At 34.8% G+C, this 21,826-nt stretch overlaps 1 protein-coding gene across 1 annotated transcript in view; it reads right to left on the bottom strand.

Moving 5' to 3' along the window:
* Window positions 1–21,826, bottom strand: part of CERKL (ceramide kinase like) — a 52,976-nt gene that overhangs the window by 11,686 nt on the left and 19,464 nt on the right. The window contains exons 2-5 of the mRNA XM_064660698.1: window positions 18,739–18,981; window positions 10,945–11,076; window positions 5,223–5,286; window positions 2,101–2,243 (exon numbers count right to left, since the gene is read on the bottom strand). Of these exons, the coding sequence (XP_064516768.1) occupies window positions 2,101–2,243; window positions 5,223–5,286; window positions 10,945–11,076; window positions 18,739–18,981 (582 nt within the window). The remainder of the gene's footprint in view (window positions 1–2,100; window positions 2,244–5,222; window positions 5,287–10,944; window positions 11,077–18,738; window positions 18,982–21,826) is intronic.

The following is a 21,826-nucleotide window of genomic DNA, read 5'->3' as shown; positions in this document are numbered from 1 at the left end:
TTAAGCCACTCACATAACGCTATCCTGTAATACAGTTGCTGTTTCTACTCAGTTGGGGAATCCTATTATTTCTGTAAAATGGATTTCTGGTGGGGAAAAAAAAATTAATTGACGTTGAGTTCCATCTTCATGAGAAGAAGTACCACACTTACCTGTTTCCTAACTGACTACCTTGTGGATTATCAGCAATATGGAAATAAAATAAACAATAGATTATTTTTAAGAACTTATTAAGGAGTTTCTTACAATATAATTTTAGAAATTCTTCTCATCCTTTTGTAACAAGCTGTACAGCATCCTTTTGGGTTTACAGGTCCTTTATGATCATGACATATTTGTCTTAAACTGAAGGGAATAAGCACTAATGATGAGACACAGCGACCTAAGCACAACATGGAGTCAAGCGCTGGAGAGATTCTCATCACCATCAAGACATTCACAGTAACTGAACAGTGATTCACATCACTGAAGTGATTGCCCAACTGCTGTACTGAAATTCATTAGCTTCATGTCTTTGAGATTGCTACCTCTTTTACAAATACATTTCCAAGGGTTTTTTAACTCGGAACAAAGCTAATGTAATGTCACACTTTTACAAGCAACTAGTCCCTGTCTTCATGCTGCTTTTGTAAGTGCAAACCAAGTCAAAGCATTTAAAATCTTGCATACTCAGTTCAAAGTGACTTGCTCCATTTTTTTGTAGAAAACAAAATAGCAATTTCCTGTTCAACTGACTGCAGGAATTTTTTCCTTATTAATTAGAAACATCTGAGAAACTACATCAGGTAGTCACGTCAAACATCCACATCAGAGAGTAGTGCAAAAATGCCCCTTCTCTTTTCAAGGGAAGCGATTCATATTCCAGGCCAGAATCAACTCTGACTGTACTGATTTGTGCTGGTTTTGGCTGGGGTAGAGTTAATTTTCTTCCCAGTGGCTACTATGAGACTGTGTTTCGGATTTGTGCTGAACACAGGGTTGAAAATATAGTGATGGGGTTTTTTATTGCTGCAAGAGCCAAGGCCTTTCTGTTTTCCACACTGGCAAGGAAGTTGGGGTTGCATGGGAGGCTGGGAGAAGACACAGAGAGACCAGGTGACTCAAACCAGCCAAAGGGATATTCCAGACCAAATGACATCATGCTCAATATATAAAGTGGAGGGAATAAGCAGGAAATGTGGGACATTTGAAATGATGGTGTTTGTCTTCCCAAGTCACTGTTATGAGTGATGGGGCCCTGCTCTCCTGGAGATCCTGAACACCTGCCTGCCCATGGGAAGCAGTGAATTAATTCCTTGGTTTGCTTTGCTTATATGCACAGCTTTTGCTTTACCTACTAAACTGTCTTTTCCTCAATCCATGAGTTTCTCTCCCTGATACTGCTGGTGGGCAAGTGAGCTGCTGGCAGAGGTTAAACCACGACACACTTCCACCTAAGACCTTCCTGCCTGGGCCAAGTTATACTCCAATAAGGGCAAATACAAAAATTGTGAGGAGAAGGGATGCACAACCCCCCCAAAAGCAACCAACCAACCAAAATCACACCACAAGATGTAAGTAAAAGTTATCAAAGGAGCAAAAGGATTTTTCAAGAGAGAGGTAGAGATTTTCAGGTCTGTAAGAGTAAAGAGTAAAGATTTTTTAGTACATTATTTTTTTTTAATATAATCCACAAAATGTTTTTGTGGGACACCATTTTAAAATAGACCCTAAGCATGAATCCAAGAGACAACCCTGCCAAAAAAAAGGAGAGATCCAAGAAAGGAAAATCTAGAAAACAAAGTTTTCATATGGTATCATTTCTCTCAGGAAATAAGGGCAAAACTTGATCTTTGCGTGAATCAGCTGAAAATTATTTTATTCTTCCTCAGCTTCTTCCTTCAGGCAAAGAGCTCATCTGTGCCATTACTATAAATTATCATTACAATTTAAAATCTAGTCATTTGTAATCAATCTAAATCACTAATTTAGGACATTTATTCCCTTAAGTAACTGAAGCTTTAGCATCAAGAACTGCCTTCAGTAGCCAAAACTGTAAAACATACCAGAGGGACTTAAAACAGATGACTAACAAAATGTAACAGTACCTTTTATTCTCACCTGCTGGTATTACTCCAAGAGGAACTGGTGCTCTAACAGGGTTTGATACATAATCTGTGTCTTTTCCAGCATCTATCTGGGCTCTAAGCAGTAGACCATGAGCAACTTCACTGACAGATCCATCTCCACCAACACAAACTACCCTGTTACGAAACAAAAAATATACAGTTCAAAATAAACTCTTTCATAGCTGAGCAAACAAGTGGAAGGCAGCTACTACACACCATATACATAAAGATATTTCAAATAGCTAAAATCATTCTTTCAGAACAAGCTTGGGCTTCATTGTCAGATCAGTGAATGTTACCTCATGAGATATGCATCCTTATTTCTGCTTTCAGTCTGAGTAGGAGTAAATATATTTAACAATTATTTTACCATTTCACACATTATGCTCGTAAACTGGTCAGATGGAAGAACCAAACACAAGCTTAAGTGCCTCAGTGAAAAAGCTCTTCACATTTTTCAGTGCTGACCCACACTATCATTCCAATGTCTTTTAATTGCCCTTATAATAACAACTCACCAAATATTACAATAAAATAAAAATAAAATAAAAAAATACTTGAAAACAGCTATTTTCACACACTATGTAGGCAGTTAAGGGATTTAGTAAGGTATAAAATCCTAGTGCCAGCAATCCTTTGCATGAAGGTACTTAATCACTGCTTCTGGAGCACATAATTAAACTCCCACCTGCTGTGGCTATAGAGAGGAATGCATTTGTCTGTAAAAGCTCTGTTACAGCAAAACCTTTTTTTTTTCTTGTTTTTGTTTATTTAAATAGCTATTACAGTGATTCTCCAAATTATTAAACATTTTAATGGTAAAAATAGTAATAATACTTTTCAAGCATTTGTAATATAAATGTCAGAGTCACTTTAGGAGGAACTCCCTTAAAATATAATTTTTTATATATCTATATGAATGCAGTTGTACAACTACATCCAATAATTCAACCAGATAAAACTAGTAAGGTCTTTACAAGAAAATACTCATTATGCTATAAAATGTTTAAATTCAATTATGCAGCTCCCTTACATTCTTCTTCAGTTCCTGTTATTATTTCCAAGGTGGTTTTTAATTTCTAATTTTCCTCTGTCTAGCTAAACACTGCCCACATTAACTTAAAAATAAAAAATAGAATATATAGCAAAAGTTTGAAGCACATTTTCTTCCTCCTCATAATCTGGAGTCATTACCTGTCTTTTTACTCCTTTTTTGTCTATTCCTAGTCTTCAAAGTTTCTCCCACAGCAGCAAAAAACAGTTAATTTTTGAAGTCTGATAAACTGTACACCTGGAAGGACTTACCTGATTGTTCTCTGGCTATTAAAACTTCAAAAACCAGACATATTTTGTTCTGATTTTGGAAAGCTGTGTTTGTTGTAGATAAAGAGTTCAAGGAATAACAAAAATGCTGATAATTTTGATTTTATTATTTTAGTATTGAAAGTTACCTTTTTGGCTGGAAACAGAGATACCATCAGGGACCTGGGATCCCAAAGCTAATCAGTGAGAATCTGCTATGCATAAGGAGTAGAAAATCTCGAGCAAACAGATCTCACTTAGACCACAAAGGCGGCTTCTTACAGGAAGAAACATCTATCTAACCATCAGACACAACTTTCTCAACCAACTTTCCTAAGTTCTGACTTAACCCAGGCTACTCTTAATGTCCTGAATACCTTAGGTTCCAGATCAGGGAAGAAATATATGCATGTACATTGTCTATTTCTGTCACTGTACAAACAGGAAAATGCAGCTGAGATAGCAGCACCACAAATGCACTCTCTCTGTCATCAAGGCTCAGCCACAAGACAGGGGTAAAAAACCCACACTGTCATGTTGACAAAGTGCCAAAATTTCCAGTGTCCTTAAAAAAAGTGGATAGCAAAAAAGGTAGAATATGTAAGATGTATGACATGCTACCAGTCTCTGCAAAAAATGAGGTAACTGGAGAAATTAGAGAAAAGAAATTATGCGTACAAACAACTTTGACAAAAAATTAACAAATAGGAGTGTTGCTTATTGAGATATGAACTTTCAATTTACTACTGCAAATAGTAAGCTTCAATTTACTTCATATGCTCTTTAACACATAAGGAACCATAACTCTTAAAGAAAAAAAAAAATCAAGTTCCGAAATTTTAAAATTTAATGATTTTAAAAAATAATGTTTTAAAAAGTACATGAAGTTTTATTTTACACCAGCTAAAAGGAGAGACATTAAAACTCAACTGCCATCAAACACATGGCTATTTAGTGAATTTAAATTCTGATAATTTAAGATGTTTGTTGCACCAAAATGCAAGTTTTAGCATTGACACGGTAAACTTCATTTTATTCATTACCTACTGTAATGATTAAAAAAAACAACTGTCTTGCCCTTTCTATATTTTCACTTGAATTAGCTTTCTGTCCATCTAAAATAAGCAACATTTGGCAAACACAAGCTGAGTTAGGGTAGCAGATTAATGCACACAGGCACAGCCTTCAGCCCACACCTAACTTGCCTCCAGTTGCTTCTGAGCCTGGGCAGAACATGTAAGGTCTATGTGCAGAAACAGCACAAAAACTACCTTACCTCTTACCACCGCACACAGTGCCTAAAAGGAGATACAGATGTGTTTTTCTAGAAAGGACAGGGGTCTTTTCACCTCAGAAATCCTAGCATCATATTGACTAAAGGGTTATATTCTTCCAGCTTCTTCTGCTCCTGTTTGCCCTTACAGGGGAGGTACTCCAGTGACTCTACCCAAAGATCAAAGATGAAACAATTTAAATATGGCTCAGTATAGGAGATGTTTGTAAAGAACATACAATCCAGGCTTTTTCTTGTTTGTTTTCATAATCTTGCAAATACAGAGACTGAAAATTTCATGAAGCATATTTCAGAAAGGTTTATGCTTATTTACCATTATTTATGAATCTAAAATACATATCTGTTGTCAGTAATTACTAAAAACCAAAGCATTTAATGAGAACTCATTTTCTCAGGTTTCATAGATATGAGAAACAGAGTAACTCATGAAATGTCTACTAGCATAGTTTTTATTGGAATACAAATAAAAAAATAACGTGACGAAGTTTACTAACATTCACAGTCACTAACCAACTTACCCATCAAATGCCTGGAGTTCACATTCTTTAAGTACTGAGAGAGCATGTCCTTCATATTCAGTTACTGTGGAAAAACATTAATTATCAGCAGATTAGATAATTTTAAAGCATTTTCAATTATTTTGCCCTTATAACATAAGGAACACAGAGTAATTCGATACAGATTAATGATTTTTAAAAGTACATTTTACACCAGCTAAAAGGAGAGACATTAAAACTCAACTGCCATCAAACACATGGCTATTTAGTGAATTTAAATTCTGATAATTTAAGGTGTTTGTTGCACCAAAATGCAAGTTTTAGCATTGACATGGTAAACTTCAGGAAAATAAGCATATCCTCAGTAAAGACTGAATTATTTCAGGATCAACCAAATTTAATTGCCTTTGTGTTAGGATATGCAAATTGCTAAATCAAAAATATGAGGAGTTAAACACAGAAGTATGAAATCAAGCCAAATACCAGTGACAACAGAATATAACACACAGAGGAAGGTGGCACAAGTATACACCAGAGTTCATAGCCTCTGGAGGAAATGAATCTGTCACTCTACATTGATGTCTCTGTGTTTGCTGATACTCTATATAGCACTGTAAATGCCAGTGAAGACAGGATAAACTGGCATACTACAGATGGCACAAAGCATCATAACTACATTTAGCATTTTCTAGGGCAGCTTTGCCAGAAGAGACAGCCCAGCTGCAGCCACCCATCAAAGATTTTTGCTGACTGACATGACACTTGCAGATGGATTTTTTGTGTAAGAATGTGCATCATTATATGCAAAATTACATTAATCTTTCATGCTTGTCTGTCCCTAGTGCTTGCACAGTTCAAGGCTTTTCTCCACTGCTTCTAAACACTGTTAAAATTATTAGTCTTGGTGTCTAAAACAATCATTCCGTATCTGTACCTGTTCTAACAGTATTTCTACAGACTATTCAAATACTGCTTACAAGAGCTGAAAATACCCCTCTCTCTCCTTATGTATACATACACACAAATATGCTTGTATATATAGTGAGTGTATATATCTTTTTTCCTAAGAAATAAAAAGCAAAACAAAATCAAAACAAAAGTGATAAAATTTTTACACTTCACATTAAACCATTATGTATACAGACACACACACACACACACATACATATATACACACATATTGCATATAACCTCAAAATCCCCCAATCAGTATTAGCAAAGTTCTAGTGTTTGTTGTTTTGAAAATTTGTAATTAAAAACTAGAGTTATTTTGATTATATCAAAGGCAAGGAATTATCATTTTGCTGCAGAAATACCTATCACTATGATAACTCGGGAATTATAGACAGCAATTACTTTCATGTAGGGCCTCTTGGAAGATCAAAGCACAATATTTAAGCTACCATATTCAGTTTTGCATTAGCAATAGGAACGATATTTTATCAATACCTGTAGACTGTGCAAAAAGTGACCAATAAAACTGCTCATCATGCAAAAATGCAGAAAGCTTCAAATATCTTACCATTGCTTAGCTGCAAAATAAATTCTTCCTATGAGAGCATACAGTTGGTTACCAGGTTACATGCCTTTTTAAATGAACATGATGACATTTAGAAAGTTATGAGTACAGTCTAATTAAAATCGAATAGTAAATAAGATTTATTTTGTAACAGAAAACATGCTCAGTGCTTTCCTAATGTAAGTAAGTTATGCCTAGTATTACAAAATTAATTCACTCAAAGAACAAGGACATGAAAATAAAGAGGGCTCATGTCTACAGAGAAATCAATAAAGGCAGTAAAAATGACTAATGTTAGCCAGATTGATAGCAACTCCATCCTCTTTGCATCTAGTTGCTTAAGTTTGGAAATTAAGTACAAAGACTATTGCAAGGCTTAAGATTGAGAAATTCCAAGAAATTTAAAATTTGATGAGCAAATGACAGAAGTACACAGCATCTATTTCAAAACAACATGACAAAAAGGCAATGAAAAAATGAGGTTTCCAGAAAAAACTTTGTGAGAACATATAGAAAATCATTCAAGTAGAAAATAAACTTAAAAAAATCCAACATAAAAAGACATAAAAAGACCATGTCTAAAAAGTTTTCTGCAGGCTTGACAGTCTCCAGAAGGGCATGTATAAATCATTCTGATAGTTGGAAAAGAAGCTAAATGTTCGAATATTTGGCCCTGTTCCAATTTAGGGGAAAAAAAACCAACCAAACAAAAAACCCTACACAATATATTTTGATAAGAGGAAAAAGCTTCTTTTGTCATTTGAGAAGGATCCAGATTACATATTTGGTAATTTATTTAATATTTTATATTATTTAATGATTTTTCAACCACTTCTAATGCCTAATTGAGGAAGTTTTTCTTTTTCAAGGACATTTTGTTCTTAAGTTTCAAGTAACAGCATTCTGAAGGAAGGACACCAATGGTGTACCTCATTTGAACAGTCACACATACTCCAAAATATTTTAACACGCTATCTCACATAGCAAGCAAGAGCTAAGGGTTCTGCCTCTACATATAGAAAAAGCAATATGCAATTAGTTCAACGCTTCAAAACACAGGATGCCTCCCTATGACACCTAAAAATGTTAGCACTCATGTCACAGACTGAAGTCGATAGGATTAGAACTGCTAGTGATAACTTTTTTCATCCAGTGTCAACACCAGTTCATCTGTTGTTATTTACTGCACAGTAAGTTTAAACCAATGCTATTTATCCAATCCCCAAACACTCTTTTTCCCTTTGTGATTCTGCCCTAAAAATGGGCAGGCTTACTTTTGCCTAAATGTCAGCTTGTAATTGTGCATAAACAGAAGCAAAAGAGTGAAAACTAGGATGACAAGTGAGACAAGCTATGATTCTGTCAAGGCTTCCTTTATTTATTTATTACTATGTGTAAAATTTTACAAGATACTAATGTATTTCTAAAATATTGGCTCAAATTATCACTATTCCTCAATACTTGCAGGTATCTCAACAGTGGAACGAGCTCTTGTTGAACTGAATTTTTGGAAGAGTCACTGCTCTTACTGTAGCAGCCATATCCCTGCTGTAGCACAAAAGATTGCCAAATTCTTAAAAGAATGCATAAAGGCCAGATTTTAACTATTGCTTAGCCTTAGCTACAGTTAAAAGTACTGTTTCAGTTTAAATTTGTTAATTCCCACTTTCTAATGCACTAAGCACTTCAGAGATTTGTTTATTGCATGTAACCAAAATAACCCAAAAACCAACAAAACACAATCCACTCTGTAAGACCTTTGGTTACTTTTACTGAAATTAATACAGCTGTAGTGCATAAAGTAATTTGGTAAAAACACACAAACAAAAAAACCTACCAAAGTTGAAGATAATTTGAAAAAGTAAATATTACTTCAGAACTCACCTATTTACATACATGCCTTTTGATCACTTTATGTCCTTGAGTAGGAGAGAATACTTCCACTCCAGACTTGTAAATACAGAAGTTTATTCCAAGAGAAGTTACAATGAAGATCTGGCAAGCCTGATCACTGAGGAAGCCACAGCCAGCTACCAATGTACAAGATTGCATGAGGAGAGCTCTGTCTTTCAGCACTCCACTGTCAACCTTTGATGGTTTGAGGTTTATTTCAGTAACCTTCAAGCCTTGCACTGTGTATGCACAGGTTCAAATTTGCTATAAGGTTTTTGTGTACAATGAATTTTAAGCTTTAAATGTGTGTATGTGGAAAAGTCTGAATGTAAACTATCTTCAGTGTAAAAATTGTACAAAAGCCTTCACAATTTCAGTATCTAATACACCATTGTACACCACCAGTTATCTAAATATTGGCCATAGTCCAAAAAAAGCAGGAACTGCAAGATACACACTCCAACTTCACATAATCCAAAACAATTATGGGAGGAAAAAAACCCTCCTCAATGTACTTGAAATAAAGCACTCAGTTTTATTACAAGAGAGTACCAGTGGACAGGGCTTTCAGTCAGCACCCACCACCACTGTCTTTTTATTAAATATTTAGCTCCCTATTTTCTTAAATATTTAGTTCCCTGTTAGCATTGAAAACTGTAATGCAGTTTTCTCATTTTGCCTGTAGGAGGAGTGTTAGGCAGCTAATAAGCACAATTGTATTTCATCATTGCCAAAAAAACCTTATTTAAAGGATAAGCTATTAAGCATTTTTCTAGCTAAACCCGGAATTTTCCTTTCAAATTTTAAAATAGAAATAATTAAAAAAATAAACTTTAAACTGTTTTTCTTCAATTAGGAAAAATGTTTTAAACCCGCTACAAATTATATTCATAGCTTACATTAAAACTTTTTTAAAGTATTGTGACTAAACAAGGCTAAATTCAATTTCTAAGACAACAGCATTATTATTAATCTGTTCACACTACCATCCATGCCTTGCAGGTGAAAAATATGCCTGTGAGAATCAAAACTTATATAAAGCTGCTGGCATTCCCTTCTCAATTAAGGGATGTTAAGAAATTATCCCTACAGAATTCTAATACAGACAATCTTTTTCACATTTATTTTAATGTACCTTTAATCTTCAAGTGACTTTAAATTGTGGGTTAAATAATTAAAAAATACAAAGATATAGGTAATAAAATTAGCAAGATAAATCCCACGTAAAAACATTTATTGCATCATTATATCCTCATACCTAAACTAGATTTTCTTAGAATAATTTCTGGCCTGCAACCAGAACTAGTCATCATTTCAAAAGAAGTTTAAGTAACAACTTCAGAATAAGCCCTCTGTCTTATAATTAATTTAAGCTGGAACTAATTCTTTTTTTCAAGTCAATTACAACAAATATAGGAAAAAAAATTTTTGGTGTTAAAATGTCTTGCACCAGAATTTATATTTCACATGAATATGAAATGCATAATCAAAAAATAGCAGTGCATTAAAGGCAAATGTAATACTATGGATTAGAAATTGTGAATGGGAAATTCTCTGTAAATTTAGGTCGTTTGAGGGACGAAATTTGATGCCGCATAAGTTTTGGTCTGTTCACAGAAGGGAGCAAAAGTAATGATCAGTTCACTAACATTTTACTGGCTTAAGAAAACTCCTTATTTCCCTATTTGGTTTCTTATAAAAAAGTCAATCAAACGAAACAGCCAAAGGGCAATTTCAGGACATAAAACAGAACTCTGGCACAAACTGGGGCCTTAAATCCACACCTGCTATCAGGAACCCATTGTTGAGCAGAAGGCAGCATCACTACAACGTTACAGTTGTACCTTTTCATTACCCAGACACCAAGTCACGCCCATGTGCCTCGTGAGAACTGCCCTTGTCATCACAGAACTTAATCACTTAGGCTTCCCTGAAACTGAGTCAGAACCCAGAAATACTGTGTCCTTCAGATTAGCCCCTCTTATATGTCAGGCCAATAGACATTCTCCGAAGAGAATAGGTAAGGTCACGAGTTTATCAGAATGCAGGAACAACTCTTAGCAAGCATATATAAGACTGTCAGACATTAAATGCTTGTTTGTTTATATAGAATGCTTACTTTAAAAAATACCAGTTATGTATTACTTAGTATTGATTGCTACAGGTGAAAAATATTCAATTAATAACAGAACTACAAAAACATTTTTGACTAGAGTTCTGAATGCATTACTTGCAGGCAAAGCCAATAAGGATTAGCAGTAAATTTAAATTGTCTTGTATGCTTAAGTACTAGTTTCACATAGGATTAATTATGCTTTTGAAGCAACTTACCAGTGACATCAGTTTTTATGTCAGCAAGCTTAAAAAGAGGTGCAACTTGTTCATAATAAACATGAGTGGCTTCTTTTTTGTGGCTGCTTGGATTAACAAACACTTTTAAGGATTTTGGTCTGTTTTGAAAGCCTTAAAAGAAAACACAAAATATTTAAGATTACATACAGCCCAACTATTTTTACAGCTTAAACGAATTTCTGATATTAGAATCATTAAAATACTTCAACAGGAAAAGTAAATTATAGTCTAAAAATTGTTTCAATTACTTCTTGGATATGCATTATTTACTCTAAATTACAGTACTGATTACTTTTGTGTGTACAGCTAATAAACAGTTGTAGGAACCAGAAAAAAAAAGTCTATGTCATAACCTAGCTAAATCCTGATACAGGAATAGATGGAATGTGAAGAAGTTCTAAGCTTGAGCAACAAAAAAGAAAAGAAACACAAACACCAAAACATATCCTTGTTGGAATATAATATGACACCCTCCTGGCAGGCACATGAAAAAAAAGCACCCAGTAAAACTGATACTCCAACACAATGCTTTTGTTTTCTGAAAGTGCAAATCAAACAGTGCAAACAAAATTCCCTCACCTTGAAGGAGGTCCAAAGAAATAGAAATAAAATATAAAACTTGGCAATATCATTCAGAAATCCTAGAATTATTGTTCATTTTATTTTTTAAACATTTCGATCTTCGAAGTAATGAACTCCAAGGAAACAACACTGAGAAATAATGCTATACAAGCTGTACCTTGTCTTGCACATTGATCCCATGAAGTAATTTTATTCTTTGAAATACAGCATTTTGTTGAACAATAAATAACTCATACTAAACAAATAACATTACTTTTCAAGTTCCCTTCTCTAGAATTCCTAAAATTGCCATGGTTCAGTGAGGCTGCTTTGCTACAAAAAGCAAGCAGTAGCATGCAATACTGCCGTTGTTTTGTTAATTATTTAACATATATGATTTAAACAATTTTAGTTCTTATTTTAGTATCAGGTGAGACTATCACTTTCTTAGCCAAATAAAAGCTAGAATATTTGGCAAGTGTACAGCTTTCAACATTCAAGAACAAAACTAGTAGTAGGCCACAACTCCAAAAGGAGTCAAGTGTGAAAGCACATTTTCCTGGCCCATGAAGAGTATTACTTCAATTTTTACAGCCATGTGTACCTTCAGAGTATCAGCTGGGACTTTCTGAAGCTCATTCCACTTACTTTCCCTCAACAATTGAACAGGAACAATTCCTCAAAAAAATTATAGCTAAATACTATTTCATCAGTAAAGAGAAAATATTTTCCTTAAGACCAAAATATAACAATTATAAAAAGTCCCACAGATTATTTTTTAATTATTTAAACACATCAAATAATCTGGAAATGAAAACTAGTACTTTATCCAGTTTGTGTTCATAAATTTAGATGATTTCTTAAAGATACTGAAAGAAATTACTGGATCAGTTTGCTGCTATAAACCCAAATGCATACTCAAAAAAATTTTATAACTATACTTATGTCAAAATGTTACACACAGTGTCAAGTCATTGCACAGCAAACTAATCCTGAGGAATCCTTAATGCCTGAGGAATCCTGCATGTCTTTAGCACAAGCCTTAAAAAGTATCTCCTTCAAAAAGGAGAAAAAAGAAAATGGAAAGAAAAGTAACTTGGTGAGGACTGTGGATGTGTTGGAGGGCAGGACGGCTGTTCACCAGGACCTTGATTAACTACAAGAAAGGTCTGACAAAGCCTGAAGATGTTCAATAAAGACAAACACACAGGTCAGCACCTGGCCTGGCAAAACCCTATGAGTTGGGGGGACTGGGGACAGACTGACCACTCAGCACCTCTTCAGAGAGAATCGGCAGCTCCTGGTGGACAAGGAGCTGAGCATGAGTAAGTGTGCCCTTGATGCAGTGAAGTTGAAGTGCTTACTGGGTTGAAGTAAAAAGAGGACAACCAGCAGTCCAAAGGATATCACTATGCCCTTGGTTTTGACATCTTTTGAGCCTGAAGTTCAAAAACTGCATTCACTTTCAGGGCCCCCAGCACAAGACTGATGAAGTGGAGAAGGTCCAACGGAGAATTGTGACTACAACGAGGGAACAGGCCACAGACAAGAGTCGGTGGTAGCTGACTTGTACAGCCTTAGGAGCAGAAACTACCTAAATGCTTGCCTTAAGGTGCTCCTGCAATCTACTGCAGGAGTACAAAGAGCACCAAGCCAGACCCCTTGGAGGTGCAAGGACAAAAAGGCAATGGACACAAGTTGCACAAGGAATATTCCAATGTGAAACAAAGAACAACACACTTCACAATGAGGGCAGTTACGCCATGGATGACACTGTCCATCCTTAGAGATTTTTAAAACTTACCTGGACATGGCTCTTAGCAACCTGATCTCTTTTAGAAGCTCACCTGCCCTGAGCAGGAAGCTAGAATGGATTATCTCCAGAGGTCCATTCCAATTTAAATTATTCCTGATTCTCTAGAAACAGAAACAAGCACTGCAGCTATGTACTTCAGTGCAATTTCTAATCACAGGAATTACAACACAAACAAGGAAGACTACAGAAAAGTTTCCAAGGACTATTAATACACATAAATCATCATCATAAAGATATTATAATAATGTCTTAATTGAAATACGCTATCTGGTATTATTGCAGTCTTTTAGAAGCTATAAAAATATTAAGACCAAAAAAATAATTTCTGTGATTTGATAATTTGCCTAAAGCATCAGTAGAAATTAAATTGAAAACTACAATAATAAGGACTCCTGATTTAAAAGAGTAAAGATTTAGCCACATTCATAAATGTGCTGTCATGCTTTTTATCTTCTTTACAGGAACTCCTACCAGGGACAGCTGGTCCTAAATGCTCAACCCCCACCAAACCCAGAGCCACAAAACTCTAAAAACTGGCTTCAGAGTCATTGATTTCTAAGTATACCATTAAACTTAAAAAAAAAAAACAAAAACTTTGTTGTAATATAAGACACAAAACAGAGGCAATAGGAAAGTGTAGTTTATAGAATTAGAGAAAGGTGATAAAGTGTCATAAATTGTCACCCAGACAGTGCAAGTAGCAACACTGCTGAACAGTCATTAGGAGAAAACTGAAGGGAAAAAAGCAAACATCACTATCTCACTTCCATGTTTTTGAGTTTCAGGCGCATAAATTTAAGCCCTGGGTAGCAATATACAGGTTTAAAAGAAATCCTAAGTATGGAAAAGAATACAGGTTTTTCAACTGGTGAAAAAAAATTCTATGTTTTTAAGGAAACAGTTGAACTTCATTTTTTAAAACAAAAATTGGTTTATTAAATGATTCTAAATCAGAAACTGCATTTACGATGATGTATATTAGGCTATTGCTGAAAAGTAGATCAGAGTTGACACATAAATCCTAGTGAGATTTTTAAGAACCAAATGAATTCACAAGGTAAAATTATTGGAATATTCTCTTTATGACTACTTGAATATCAATTTAGTTTTTTGGAGAGGTAAAATATTTCATTTGCAGACACAGGTATCATAAATAAGGCTTTTGAGCAGAGCTGGTACACTACTGATGTGGTTTTGTTTGTGCCAAATAATTGCCAACTGACATGAAAGGATGATCGTGACAAAAATAATTACTTTATCATTCCCAGCATGCACTGAACAGGTTATAACACACCAAGCAACCGAGTTTTATGAAAAATATCCAGTATCAGTCAAAAATTAAACTTTCAGGCAATATTACTGTGAAACTTCTTTAAAAGTATTTTTAAATAATAATCTTTTAATTGTCTTTAAACAACATCTCTGTGAATGAATCAATGTCATTGACTACAGCGTGCAACTGAATCCAGTCTGCCAGCCTTTTGGTGTTCTCCTAACTGGTATTCTGTTATTGTTTTCTGTGGCTGCTCCGTTTGAAATGAACCAGCAGCCTAAAGCAGGAAGGCCAACTGTTCCTCTAGTACTAACAAATGTGCTAATATGCACTAGTTTAAACTTGATCTATCAAGTGAATCAGTGAACCATGAAGGGTGGTGGGTCAATCAGGGTGTTCTGAAAACAAAGGCTCATAGGGCAGCAGAGACGCTGTGCTCAGACATACATCTGTGCTGCTTTCAGTCCTTAGCTTTATGAAAATGGGTTTATGTTACAAAAGTTAAGAGCCTGGAATCATGTCATTACTGCCTACATTTATGAACACTTTATACAACATTAAGAATATTATACATGAGAAAAACTAATAACATGAGACGAATTTGTTAATGTAACTATGGAGATACCACTGTTAATATTAACTAACCAAAGTTAATGTTTAACATTAATGGTTTAATTAAAACTTCATGCATGAAGTTTCAGGCATTCATATCAAATCCCAGTATGATACTACAGAATAGTAGATAAAAATAAAAAAGCACTTCATGCTTTCTTTGCCACTTTATCATTTATTCTTAACCACATTTACTGTCTTCTGTTAGTTTACAGATTTTTAAGTACAACACTTTCAAAACAACTGTTAATGAAAATAAGTGTTATTTTGTTAAAAAAAATCCCAAAAAATGGATGAGCATTGACAACTGAGCATTTTCTCTCATTTCTGAGCCTGCCTTAACCCTTTAAAAAATACTGCGTGTTTGCATGCACTGAGGATTTTAGATTAAACAGTGAATTCTACTGACACAGTATGTCCCCACTGTACCTGCCTGTAAGTCCTGTACAAAAAGATGTGACGTATAAATGGAAATCACTGAGAGTCAGGTGTGTAACAGGACTGACAGGAGAGCAACAGCACATTACAATCTTTCTAGGCTGCTCTTTGGGGCCTTCCAGGAGCCAGTCCAGAACCAATGTCCCACAGGTGCATTAAGATGGCACCTTACATATTAAGATGGTTACCTTACATCAGTTTAACAAACACATGGTGTACAGAAGATCAGTTTTCAGGACCACCATATCACTGAGCAGGCCCTTCATATCCAGCTGGCATGCATTTGAACAGCGGCAACATTAAGTAGAAAATAAAATTTATTTAAAAGTGGGAAGATGGTGGTACATATATTTTGTTACCCTGTCACACACACACAAAAAACCCATAATAGGAGTCACTGTAACTAAATTCTAAACAATTATATGTCTTTGTGGTTACTTCTATGATGACAGGCTTCATAAAAAATTATAGCCTAGTCAAACTTTAAATTGAAGTACTCTGAACACAAAGTCAAATCAGAGGACACTCACTATGAAGAGAGTAAGAAAGAACAGATTAAAAAACATGTATGAAACATTCATGCCAGACAAATCACACAGTAAAAGAGAAATTGTGCACATGAAATTTCAGAAAAAAATGAAATCTTCATTGGAAGATCAGAAACCTCCAGATAAAACTCTAGCTCACATCATCACTGATAAACTTTCTATTGTTGTTCCTTAATTAATGTATATGCATAAAAATATAAAAAAATCTTGCCAAAGAGTAAGGTAAACAAATAGAAATCGCATTTATCTTCAGAGGAAACACACCTGTCAGTCACATGTACAGTCATTTTTCAGAACGTCTAAGTATTGTTGACAGACATACCCAAATATATATATGTTCTACTTTGGTAAATCACCTCCTTTTCATTTGCTACAGCCCAGAAACAATTAAAAAAACCCCTCCAAGTAAATAATGCAGCAGTTAATGAAAAATTACTTTGGGATCAGATAGATTGGGGGAAGGGGGCAGGGCAGTACACTGAAATTTTAACTATTTTAGAAGGATAAAACCAAAAGGAGACACTTTGAGTTCATTAACAAAGATGTCTCCAACACTATTACAATAGGAAAAAAAAAGCTGCAGCAAAAACTATGAAAATTCATCACTGTTTCATGCAGAGATATCAAAGTGCCTTTTGAGATTTCAGTTACTGTGAAATCAACAGAACTCAGCTTCATTGTATACTTTTAGTCCAGACCTAAATCCTACTTCATACCAATGTGTGGTACATTTTAATTCAGAAGACTTTTTTTCTGAATTATACCATAACTATACCATCACTGTTTGAATTACTGATAATGAGCCTCTGCCACACTGAGTGCATAAATATCGATGCTTTTTTGGTGATTTTACTAATAGGAAGGCAGTCTGACTATCTAGCCAGAACATAACAGTATGAAAATTACCTTTATTGTAATTATAGAACTTAGAATAATATACACATTAGTCAATTATATTTGGGGGCATGGTTGTCTGATTATTTTTTCCCCTCCAAGTTTCATTATTCCTGAGGTAGAAGGCAAGTAGAAAAAAATATACTGATCAGACATCAAAAAAAATCAGCACAAGGTTTGAGCTTCTGGAGAAAGACAAGCTGAAGGAAGAACTTGAAACAGCAACATTACACAGAATACTTTTTTCAGGTTCGCGTGGCTTCCAATTACAAAGCTATAAAACAGAGACTTCACCTTGAGGTCAAGGCAACCTGAGCAGAGATACTGCAGGTTTTTTTTCTGTGAACATATGGTATCACTGCTCCTGATAGATGGAGGGTAATCTGGGAACAAAACAGACATTTGCTCCTTATGCAAATGTCCTTGCCTTTATGGGTAGCTGGAGATCTGCAGGAATCTTGGCACTTCTGCAGATTTTGATATTTCACGATAAAGTCTTTCAAAAAGGAAGACTTTTTAATAACATCTTCATTTGAAAAATCCAAAGTATACTGTAGACAGTGTAAGAATGCACTGTTAATAACTCATGTTGTATCTCTAATATCTGCTTTGACACTTTAAAGTCATTTTACTAGAAGTACACTAGAAATTGTTATTGAAAGTGTTGTTACAAACACTACAGATGTACAAGATTTGAATTCTGTAATCTGCCTCAGTCTTAACAATTCACCTGGAGTTTTAATAGTCTGTTACAAGACGGACTGTTTTATTTCTGTTCTAAACAAACTCATTTGTTAGAATCTGTAAACAGAGGCATGTTTTGGAGCTAAATCAGAGTTTGGTGTGGTGACGGAAGTGTTGTTTTGGGTTTTTAAATCAAAAGTGTGCTATATTATGTGATTTTCCAATATAAACTAGAGTAAAAGGCTTGTATTTCTTGTGGGGCTCTTTTCCCTAAACAGTGAATAGTTTTTCTTAAATTGGATACCACTTCCATAAAAAAATAAAACTATAATGGGTAAAACAAAGCATCCTGAAACGGGCACTAGCCTAGGCAAACACTGAAAGATATTTTTAAAGTAAAGAATTGCCTCTCATCATTAGTGTCAATACACTTTATATCAAATTATACAGAGGTCCTACAGAGCCTTAAGAGCACTGCCACCTGTGAATTTATGGAGATGAGGAAAGTCTCTCCCATTAGTCTCTTAAAGAATCTGCAGGTCTCAAGTGGGAGGTCCTAAACAGTCACCAAAACATTCCTGAAGAGTTCTCAGAACTGCAACTACTGTAGTAGTGATGCAATTTCAAGTCAAAATATCAACAAAATATTTTATTTCTTTCAGAAAGATTTCCCAAAAGACTCTTCAGTCAGAATAAACTACTTATTTACAGTATCTTTTAGAACACTTCCAAAAAATAGCATCTATTTGTTTCATTTTTACAGATAGTCAATTATTGTCACTTCCTTAAATTTCACACTTCACCATGCAAAATTTCAGTACTAAACATTTCCCAAAAATAACATTCATATCTGCATGTCTTAATTTCCACAGGGAAAAAGTTTCTAAGCTTCACTCAGCCTCATGTATTGCCAATAGAAATAACATCAACACCAATCAAATGCTTACCGTTCAAAATTTCCTTCAGATGTCTAAACCATGACTGACAATGATCTTCACTTAAGTTATTTAAATGGATAGCACAGTCTGTTAGTTTATTCTCTTCTTTATTCAAGCATTTAAAAACTGTGATACCCAACAAAGTGCCACCTTTTGTCTGGCCTGCAAAACGACGTCGTTTCAGTTTTACCGAAAACACATCTTTCATTTCAATAATCTCCTCTTGAGCCTGTAAAACCATACTGGAATCATCTGTAAGGGGGAAAAAAGAAAAGCATTAGCAATATGATTAGGAGTACACATATAAAAAAGATATTGTTATGGCTTCATCTCTAGCTTCATTTGTTGCATCTGTTCGTGCTTGTATTGAAACTTGTTGCACAGCATTTGTCTCAGTCACGGGTCTTATATTTTACCAGCTTTCTGTTATGTATCCAGCTATACAAACAACACAGTATCAAAGAGATTATTTAATCAGTTTTCTGATATTCAAAAAAATTAATAGCACTCTAAGAACAGCACTCTAAGCACTCTAAGAACAGCAAATGACTTTTTTTGTATTTGCATTCAAGAAGCAAAATCTTTATTGTATTCTCCTAAATCATAGCAATCATGGATGTTGTATACTTCTCAATCATAGATCAGAAATTGTGCTATGATTCAAGCTGACTATACGCTCACTGTATTATTTCATTTGAAACAACTATTGTATTTGGTGTATACACTAGAAATGTATCAGAAAATAGTTAAGCAAAAATAGAGAAATAAACCAGAATTTCATTTTTGAGTTATGAATTTACCTTAGAAGACAAGAAAAACAGTTTCAAAAAAGTTCTTGTGCAAGTTCAAGATCCTCACCCCTAGGGGAGATTTGTGTTAGGCTAAGTGAAGGTTTTATTATCTTACGGCTGTTACATCCATGGACACTATGGCTGCAGACACTATCACTTCACTTCCAAATGCCTTTTGGAGAGGTATCAACTGAACCACTATGGTACAGGCTTCTCCTTTTTCTGCTCTCTTGCACTGCAAAACACCTGATTCCTCAAAAAAACAAAGTCAAATACACAAACCGAAGGAAAAATGTCGCTGCTCCTGTAGGTGCCAGGTACTCTGGACACAGAAAGAAAAGTTTCCTCACTTTCTTTGTAATAACAGCAGATCTGATACACTATCCAACAAAGGTCCCTTTGCAGCCCAAGGCAAGAAATGCTAGAAACCAGAAACCTTTCCCAAATCTAGCAAAAGCTCTGTCAACTAGTTTCTCAACAGCAAAAGCCATAACAGATTCTGTTTGATGCATAGTTGCTACATGCTGTACTGAAGTGCCAGGAAAAGTGTATTTTAACCGCCATCCTGGGAAAGATGGACAGCACCACCTACTTCATTACACCATATGAAGCTGAGGGTTTCAGCAAGTCATAGGTCTTCTGGGCAGGAAAAAAAGAAGACTCTGTCAATTCTTATAACAGTTTTATGCTGGCATTTCTCAACATCATTTCTTGAACGAGACCATGCAGTGATTATCCTTCTATCCAGAAATCCTAAAGGACTGCACCTCAGCCATGCTAACACAGATAAAGCTCAAATCAGTACTACACCTCTCCTCACAATTCTCAACCAAATAATTTTTTCCTGTTCCATACCAAATAACCTGCTACAAATGGAACCATGCCCTTATTATACTTCCCACATATTTTTCCCACCTTGTTATATTTTAACATCATAATTTCTCCATAAATCAGCTACTAAGGTATAAAATTGCACTGAAATCATTTCATTCTTAGCAGGAATACTGTGACAAGTAAATGTTCGTGTGCACTGAGATAATACACAGGAAATTGTAGTGCAAATTTTCAGAAGTACACAGCAAATAAACAGGAGGAAACTCACCTAACACTTAAAAAAAAAAGAAAAAAACCAGATATCTTAAAGTACTGTAATGATTGCTGTTGAAGTATTTTCTATAGGATACATTGAATGGAATCAAGGAACTGAGTGGGGGAATATTGTGTGATTCCATTTGAATTATGATTTTCCATAGTCTCAAAGTAGACATTGCACAAGTAAATTTGGTACTAACATTACCAAACCCAAGATCTTCACTTTTTTCAAACTTTGTATTGCTCTTCTAAAACATTTAGGGGTAAACAGTCTTGGTAGATCTTAAAGGAAAGATTGACTGGTGATACTCCGAATCACTTACCTGGGACTGCATAGTTTATTATCTTTATTAAACACTTGTTTTAATTTTTAAACCAGCATTTTCGAGGGGTCTGCTTATTTTTTTTTCTAGAAAGTCTCACTGTCAGACATACAGTATACTGAAAATTCTAGCATACAAACTCAATGTTTTAGGAAAATGAGTAAACAAAGACACATGAAATACAACCACAACCATTCTGCAGCAGTAACTGAGCTGCAGTATTTATTTCCCCAGACCAATACAAATATTCCAAAGTACTTTGCTTGTTAAATACTTTTAAATATTGTGGCACTTAGTGCCATGGTCTAGTAACCACAGCGGTAGTAGATCAAGGGTTGGACTTGATGATCTCAGAGGTCCTTTACAACCCGGCTGATTCTATGAAATAAATAATATTTTTAAATAAATAATATTTTGGATTAAACTATTAGTTTTGCAGAGAATATTACAAATTCTAGTATGCCAATGTTATGGATGGGCATCACAGATAAATTACAAACATTAGCCTATTTGTCCTGCACAAGTCAAATAAATCAAAAGCCTGTTAAAATACTTTTTTATTCCCCACTAGCTTTCATAAAATGATATTTAGTCATAAGCTAGATAAGGTCTGCCTTGTCTTTTCTTTTCATGACACTATTTCAGCCAGTTACTTACTTGTTTTTACATCTTCCTCTTACTGTGTATTTATCAAATTTTTGTGTTGTTCACATGCAGGTTAAACCTTTTGAAATTTAAAATAACACATTCTTACTAGGCAGCACTACACTTACAAAACCAGCATCTGACTCTGGTTGTTTTACTGGAATACATTTCCAGATGCAGCTCAGAGTAACATATTAACTGTAGGAATACTGAATCATACAAAACCATCACCCTTAGGTTTTAATC

This window comes from Pseudopipra pipra, chromosome 7 (genome assembly GCF_036250125.1).
Source record: "Pseudopipra pipra isolate bDixPip1 chromosome 7, bDixPip1.hap1, whole genome shotgun sequence".
NCBI classification, from domain to species: Eukaryota; Metazoa; Chordata; class Aves; order Passeriformes; family Pipridae; genus Pseudopipra; species Pseudopipra pipra.
The sequence above is the reverse complement of the archived record's forward strand: the minus strand, read 5'-3'. Positions and strand labels throughout refer to the sequence as shown.